This window comes from Cloeon dipterum, chromosome 2 (assembly GCF_949628265.1).
Source record: "Cloeon dipterum chromosome 2, ieCloDipt1.1, whole genome shotgun sequence".
In the NCBI taxonomy this organism is placed as follows: Eukaryota; Metazoa; Arthropoda; class Insecta; order Ephemeroptera; family Baetidae; genus Cloeon; species Cloeon dipterum.
Genome location: NC_088787.1, coordinates 3,133,147 through 3,141,774, shown reverse-complemented (window position 1 = coordinate 3,141,774; position 8,628 = coordinate 3,133,147). Strand labels below are relative to the sequence as shown.

At 37.3% G+C, this 8,628-nt stretch overlaps 2 protein-coding genes across 2 annotated transcripts; both read left to right on the top strand.

Annotated features, from left to right (window-relative positions):
* Positions 1-1,067: 1,067 nt before the first annotated feature.
* Positions 1,068-2,762, top strand: LOC135937355 (protein yellow-like). The gene is made up of 3 exons (XM_065480504.1): positions 1,068-1,388; positions 1,525-2,021; positions 2,486-2,762. The coding sequence occupies exons 1-3, from the start codon at positions 1,068-1,070 to the stop codon at positions 2,760-2,762; spliced, it is 1,095 nt and encodes a 364-aa protein (XP_065336576.1).
* Positions 2,763-7,183: 4,421 nt separating this feature from the next.
* Positions 7,184-8,427, top strand: LOC135937354 (protein yellow-like). The gene is made up of 2 exons (XM_065480503.1): positions 7,184-7,501; positions 7,819-8,427. The coding sequence occupies exons 1-2, from the start codon at positions 7,184-7,186 to the stop codon at positions 8,425-8,427; spliced, it is 927 nt and encodes a 308-aa protein (XP_065336575.1).
* Positions 8,428-8,628: the final 201 nt, after the last annotated feature.

Below are 8,628 nucleotides of genomic sequence, written 5' to 3'. Positions count from 1 at the left end.
AAAATTCCAACGAGCAGCGCAACGCAGGCGTCGTGCAAATGGAAATGCACCCTGTCTGAAAATGGTGGAAGAGAGAATTTAAAATTAATTTTACGTCGTCTTAGCAGCCCCGCCCCTTGACCAAGGCTGTGATAAATTCTCGATTTTTTTCATATTCTCTTTGCGATGACATAAAGAATGAAATAAAATAGCAAGTTAAATTAGAAATGTTTTGATTTAATGTTTAACCTGTCAGCTTTGTCATGGAATTCATTCATTCATTTCACTGTCTGTCATTCCGCTTTTGTGGTCCAATTCTTGCCATTGACGTCACTCCGGTCGGGTGCCAATAACGTAGATACGAGTTGAGGACATAAAGTATTATTTAGCAAACTTCATTTTAAATTCAGTTTATCTACTATTTTTGTAATAATTTTAGATAGATAACATACACTTGATAATGAATTAAAATTAATTCTGAGCATAATCAGAGATTTGCTTAAAATAACCTCGATTTTTTTTCTTATAAGTACTTGCTTTCCTTTAATGCTAAAATGTGGCAAGGAGGAAAACAATCAGCGCTCTGTACTCTCTCTTTCAAACTGTTTGGCTCGAAGGGAAAGTTACGGCTCCTGCAGTTGATTGTGTTAGAGGAACCTGATAAATTTCATTAATTTCTATTATTTCCAAATAAAAGCGTCTTAATATTTGTTTGTTTCATCTGAGAACTGAAGAAATAATATTTAGCAAGAGCAAATACGTTCCTTTACTTTTCGGAGATGGATATTTATTAATATTTATGTTTACGATCAAAGTCCAAAGATTTTTAAGCAGTGGTTTGCTTTGTTTGGTAGAAGTTCTCAGTCATCGTTTAGCTAGCACATAGTTGCAGAGTCGCCTTCGTTTTCACCCAGCGAGCAGGTTCGTACTTATTGGAAGCAGTTTTTGCTAATTTTGGATTTTTAATTAAATGGATAAAACTGTATTTCTCTTTGATTTGTTTATTTTAGTTTGATATTCTATTTCTTTCACGCAGCTTCACTCAAACCATTTCTTATTATATTTTACAGTTCAGAAACATTTGAGTCATGAATCCTGGCTTCTTTGTCATCATTTTGCTTCGCCTTTCCTTGGCCACCGCCGTCAACTTCACGCAAGTCTTCGAGTGGCCCGATGGAATGGACTACGAGTGGCCTTCCGAGGAGAGCAGGACACAGGCCTTGAAAGATGGAACTTTCAAACCAGTGAAAATTGTACCTCTTTTCATGGCTATCTACGGAACAAGGATCTTCCTCAGTCTCGAGAAATACAATGTTGGCATTCCGGTGACTCTGGTGTCTTTGCCGACGAGCAGCGAGTCCTCTGCACCCCCGAAGCTCACTCCATTCCCTTCGTGGAACATACATAAAGTAAGAATATAATTATAGTATAGAGTAAAAAACAAATGCGCCCAGTAAATACCTTTTAGTATCATTTTGTAGAAATGTTTAAATTTCAATAAGGATTTAAATTGTTAAAAATTTAACAATCTACTATTTTTTTTAGAAATATGATGACTGCAACAATATTGACCGAGCAACAGGGCTGGAAGTGGACTCCGTTGGAAGGCTGTGGGTGCTTGATGACGGTATTAACGACGATTGCAACACCAAACTATGGATTTTTGACTTGTCCAACAACGACCATACCATTCTCATTCATCATTTTCCTTTTCACTACAACATTCACGACTTGGTGCTTGACGAAACGCCTAACGGACATTACGCCTACATCGCGCGGTGGGGGGAGCAACACATTGTCGTGTTTAGTTTGGAAAGAGAAGAATCTTGGATTGTGGAAACTCCAGGAATGAACGTTTTTTCCATTGCCCTGTCTCCTAAGGAGGAAGCGAGACAACTCTACTTCAGCAAATACATCTCCACTGAACTATATTCAATTCCAATTCCCGAAAATCCCCACGAAACTCAAACTGCAAATCCGAAACTAATCGGAAATTGGAAAGCGAGACCGTACAGAATTCTGATGGACAACCACGGAACCATGTATGCGGCCTTTTTGTATATGAATTACATAATCTCTTGGAACACTTCCCAGCCATATCAGGAGCAGCATTTTTATGAGGTAGAGGTTACCATAATTTAAATAATAAATAGTACACTGCTTTTCGTAATTGCGATCAACATTTTCAGTCTTTTAAACTGGAGAATCGTGTGTATACGGTTTCATTTTCTTTTGTCTTAGCTAAAATTACGAAATATATAACAGTCCGTTACACTTTTTAGGCTGGAAAGCTGGAAATGAGTTGGCCGTTTACTTTTGCCTTGGACTCGTTGGGAACCTTTTGGATGACTGTATTGAATAGCACAGGGAACAAACCAAGTTTCAGGCTATTAAAGGCTTCAGTCGGTGCGAAGCCATACACTAGTGATTCTCCTACGACAGGTATAAATTTTCTCCGAAAATAGCTATATTCTTTCAACAATTAAAACATAAAATGTATTAAAAGCGGACGTTTCACAGGAAAAGGGAAAACTGACAAGTCTACCAACTCTGTTTTGATCGGCTCGCTCGCCTTCCTCTTGGTCTTGAGCTGCTTTGTCATGCTCTGGCTCTCCCTGAGGACGAGAAATTCGATACCTTACAAAGAGCAGTGCGACGACGGAGTCGCCATGGAAATTACCACCATCCGGAATTCTGTTTCCTTGGATAATATGGTGGACGTGGACGAGGGAATCGAAAATGTTTTGTACAGAGTCTTCACGGCCATTTCAGATGTTTTTTAACCAGATTTTCTAATTTTTATTGTTAACCAGAGCAATAAAGGGAAATTGAATTTAGAAGCCCTGATATTTATATATTAGGTGAAATTCATTCAAGCCGCTCTGCTTGATTTGTGTTTCCGTCAATCATTCTGTTGTGTTTACTTGAAAAATAGTAAATATACAATTAAAAATCACTTTAAAAAGGTCCCGTGTTTTACTTTTTAATTAATGAATTAATGCGAAAAATATAAACGAGATTTTACAATCAGCGAAGGTTTTACTCCTTATTTCAATTTTATGCCACAAAAGTAACATATTTTAAGTTGTACATTTGCTTTAATAAATTCTCGCGATTGAAATGGAGTCTAATCCTGAATTCCCGTAGTAAAAGATGTGGACTAAACAATTTTCAATTAATTGCAGTTTGCAATGCGAGTTTAAGTTTTGTGCTTTAGCTATTGCGTCATCTTAATTAAAGGGCAAAAGTATCAGTCCTTTAAAAAGGAATACATATTAAAATTATACGTACCAACCGTTCCGAACAGATAGGTGATTAGTATTTTCTTCTGAAAATTTCAATTTCTGAAGGCAATAGAATATTCTATTTGTTAGTATATTTAAAGCAGTTTTTATTTTATCAGGGATTCAATAAGGCACAAATTTATTTGGATAAAGCAAATTGTTTTTTCCCGGGTTGCTTATAAATTAGTAAATTTAGACATTATAAATAAAAAATATTTTTAGCAGCAAATGACAAATGGTTTGTGTTTACATCAATCCATAAAAAAATCACAAAAAAGAGTTCGTGCGTTTCTGTTTTACAAGAGACGAATGCAAATGTTATTAATGTACATATTTTCAAATACTGGGAGTGGTTTTGCCCGAGTAAAATTAAACTATTGATGCTTTACCTTCACCACAATTTATTGGAAAGTATATGTATTTACCTTATTTACAAAGATCGGTTGGATTAAACGCTTATTATTACAGATTAAATATACAAAAAGTGGGAAAAGGATAGTTGGATTGTCCAGAAAAATTTGTTCGTAAAACGAAAGTCCACGAAAAAGTGATTTAAGGGATGCTGGAAAAACAAAAGTTACAGTAGCAGATGAACTATATGGACAAGATCATAAAAAACCAGTCCTCTAAAAAAAACTCTCTAAACATATATCAACAGCTGATTTTTACTCTCGAAAATGAGCGGACAGTTATTACGGACTTCTCATGCCATGAATCGTTAATAAATGGGGTTTCAAACACCTTTCCCCCAGTGATTTTCCACACACCTTACAAATTTTCCGATTTTTGGTCTGCAAATGAGTGTTTCTTTTGTGTACAGCCAGAAAACGTGAAGACACAAACTTCTTCTGGCACTCACCGCATTCGAATTTTCGTTCAATCAAATTGTGTTTCGCAGCCAAATGGTTCTTCAAGTTGGCAAAATGAGTGAAGATCTTTGGACAGTGTGCGCAATGCTTCCAATTCAGTCTCTTGTGAGTGTGATTCAAGTGGATTTTCAAGGATTCAGCACTTTTGTAGTACCATTTGCACGGCTCGCACTTGAATCCAAGATTTTTGTGCTGCAAACCACGCCATGAATTGTTTCTGTGTTTTATTTTCAAGTGGTATTTCAATTGAAATGGCAATCGGAAAGTCTTTTGACAAATTTGACATTTAAAAAGAGTTTGTTTGCATGTTTTCAAGTGAGATTGGTACAAACCTGAGCACTCAAATTCGTTTTTGCAGCGCTTGCAGAATGCTATTTTCAAATGATTCCTGTAATTTTCAACATTTGAATTGCAAATTTTGCACATCCGAAACAAATGTTTATCATTGATGTGCTGAGCCAGAAGTTGCTTTGAGGCAAACATTTCTTCACATTTGTCACACTTGACCGTCTTTGGCAAATGAAAGCAAGCAATGTGACGTATCAAATTGTCATTTCTTGAGGTTTTATACTCGCAATACTGACAATTGAAGACTTTTTCCTCGTCTTCTTTGTCGTGAACTGAATCAAAGTGATTCTTCAAGTCTGATTCGGTTTTGAAGTATGAAAAGCAACCGTAATAAGTGCATCGAACCAGAAACTCGGAATGAACACGTCGAATATGCTTTCTGAGGTCGCCAGACCTCCGAAACTGTTTCTCGCAAAAACTGCAGTTGATCAGATTTGGTTCTTGAGACTTTTTATGTACTTCCTCGGTGTGGCTCTCCTTTTCCTCGACTGTGTGGAAATATGTGGCACATTTACGAAAGTCACACCTGATGGCATTCACGTGCATTTTTCTCATGTGAATACTAATAATTGCGACCACTTGTCCACAGTAGAAGCATTTCTTCCTACTCTTTCGATCGCTCTTCTCTGCCTCGTGCTCCGCATTTTCTTCGTTCTCGCTTTTCGGCAACTCGATTTTCTCCAGCTGCACCCAGCACTGCTCTGCTTTTCCTTCTGTAACAATTAATCCTGATCAAATTAAGGTAAAAGTAGAGAATTGAATTCATAAAATTAAAATGCATCAGTTAGATTTGGAATAGGATAATGATTTCAAAGGTGAAATGTACCGCGGTAAAATTTTCTCGTCAGTAAAGAGTATTATAATAACATATAAATCAGTTTTTTTATATAATATAATATTCTTTGTGTTAAGTTTTGCTATATCCTCATGCGTTATAATTACGTTCTTGCTCATTTTGAATCCGTTCCTTAATCTCCATTAGTACCTTTTCTCGCGTCATTTATACAAGAAAAATTACTATAATTGAATTTAAAAGCTCATATGTTTACCTAGATATTTCTTCCTCAACTCCTTCACCACGTCGTCCAAATTATCCATATCTTGCGGCCACCAAACCAAAGCTTCGAGCCCGCAAACATGTTTGGCAAGAAACCTAACAATATATAAAGTTCATATGTAATTAAAATTGAAAAAAGATCCCGCTATGCAGCTCACTCTGCGTGCCAGATGCAGAAATTGCAAATCAGATCGTCATCTTCGATTCCCTCTGCAAATTCGTAGCCGCAGACGTTCAGTAACCAAGTCTGCAGCTTGTCCTTGTCCAATTGGACAGCCTGGACAGCGCCGTCCGCCGTCGGACGCTCGCAAACGCGGCAGAGCGGCTTCACAAGCGGCATCACGACAATTGAAGTGGCGCGAATGAGATCGACACAGCTGCAGTTTGTCAGGTCGTCAGGTGGTTTATATGGTTGACGAAAAGGAGAAGGAATCGCTGGAAGAAACTTAAGCAAATCTCTCGATTTGAATAATAAAAGTAGAATTAAATTTTGAAGCATTCAATTTTTAATTTTGTTTTTTATTTATAAATTTATTCGGTTGACTCATGAAATTTGAATAGAGTATTGAAGTTAATTTGGCTCCAGATCAATCTTCCCTTAAGAACAAAGCAGCAAGGTAGGAGTAAAAATAGTTCTCTAACCCTCCCCATAGACAATCGTCGTCGCAGCGTCAGCTTCCCGACGCGCCATTAATCAAATTTCACAGGGAGAAAAGTTAGTTCATTTTCAACTCCTTAATCTTCACTTAAACGCTTTATTTTACAACAGGCGGACATTGATCTGCGCAGGGCGAATTCAAATTGGTTTGCTAACAGTTATATACGTGTAACTCTGATCATTTTTTGGGAGTTTTGAGAGCAATTCATATATCCATAAAATCTAAAAGATATAATTTAAGTGGCATGTCTCGCATTTTACGAACACTTTTCTTTTGCCCTTAATTTTTCAGTATATCTATCTTTTTAATGTTTTATTTTATTCGCAAAATTAGGTAACAAAATCAATCAGTCTGCTCCCTATGGCATTTTAATTTGAATAAATTTTTCAACCAGTCAGCCCTGCTGCTTGATTTATATCTGATATTTTTGAAGGCCTGTTTCAGATGCTAGGCCGTGTGGGGAAATATATTCATTCTTGAAGAGATATTATTTGAATTTTAGAAAACACTTAAGTGCATTAGAAAGGACTCGAGTGATGCGAGGCATTACGCAAGGTCGTCGGTAGGAAATGGAACACGGAGTGTGTGTGTGCTCAAGTAACACCTAAAGTGGACTTCGGACTATTGCTGTGGGAGCAACGAGTGCGTTAAACATTTCCGGGTATAGGCTGCTTACAATATAAGAGGGAAGTTCGTTGCCTCTGAAAATCATTCGACTCTCAGCAATCTAGCTGTGCACTGTGCAGCTTCGTCCCAGTTTTTACCCGGCGAGCAGGTTCTTTTTCTTGAAAGCTATTTTTAGACACTTTTTTATTTGAAATTTATTCGTCTCATATAAAACAAATGGTTCAAATGGATAAAACTAAATTTCTCTTTTTTGTTTTAATTTTTGTTTTATTTACAGTTTCTTCCAAGCAGATTTAACCGAAATTATCCAACATTTAAGTCAAACTATTTCTTTATTTTTAGTAAAAAACCGTCCCAGTCATGAATCTTTTCTTCATCGTTGTCATTTTGCTCTGCCTTTCTTTGGCCACCGCCGTCAACTTCACTCAAGTCTTCGAATGGCCCGCTGGATTGAACTACGAGTGGCCGTCGGAGGAAAAAAGGATACAGGCCTTGGGATCTGGAGCTTTCAAACCACAGAATATTGAACCTATTTTCATGGCTGTCTACGGAACAAGGATCTTCCTCAGCCTTGAGAAATATGTTGTCATTCCGGTGACTCTGGGGTCTTTGCCAACGAGCAGCGAAACCTCTGCACCTCCAAAGCTCACTCCATTCCCTTCGTGGGACATGCATAAAGTAAGAATATTCTAAAGAGATACAATCTAAATCGAATGCGCTCATGCAGTGAATACAATCTCTTTTTAGTCGAATTTTTTTTTAGATATTTTATATTTCTTTACATTTTTTACGAAACGGACAGCCATTTGTTACAATTTTAGGGATTTCACGTGCACCGTGGAGACGATCATTTTGAAATAATCTTATTTCCTTCAAAGGATACTTATGATATAACGACAGTGAAAAATATATAATGAAAATCCATTTTTTTTCTTTTAACAGTTAATGAAATTTCAAAAAGTATTTGATTAAAAATGAAACAATAAACCTTTTAGGATGAACATGGAGACTGCAACAAAATTGAAGAAGCAAAAGGATTGGAAGTGGACTCCTTTGGAAGGCTGTGGGTGATCGACAGCGGAAGCGAAAATTGCAATGCAAAACTATGGATTTTCAACTTGGCCAACAACGATAAAACCGAACTCATTCATCGTTTTTCTTTTGCCAAATATCTTGCCGACTTGGTGCTCGACGAAACGCCCAACGGATATTTCGCCTACATGGCTCGGTGGCGTCATCAACACATTGTCGTGTTTAGTTTGGGCAAAAACCAATCTTGGACAGTGGACACGCCTGGAGTCGAGGCCTACTCCATTGCCCGGTCCCCTAAAAAGGAACCAAGACAAATCTACCTCAGCAATTCCCGCAATTTCGACACCAGTGAATTTTTTTCGATTTCCGCTACCGCACTTCGCTCAAACGGAACTCAAACTGCATATCCAAAACTAATCGGACAATGGACTGAAATTCTACCGTATAGAATGCTGATGGACAACCACGGGACAATGTATGCCGCCTTTTACAGGAAGAATTACATAGCCTCTTGGAACCCATACCAGTCAATGCAGGAGCAGCGTTTTCTTGAGGTAATTGAAAAATTGTGATTCTATTAGCGATTGATTTTTAATTATTTGACATTAACTCTTTTAATCTTTTGAATTGGAGAATAGTGCGTACGGTTTCATTTCTTATATTTTGTCCTTTAGTCTTTGCTAAAATTACGAAACTTGTTCACTTTTTAGGATAGAAAACTGAATACTGTTTGGCCGTTTACTTTTGCATTGGACTCATCGGGAACCTTTTGG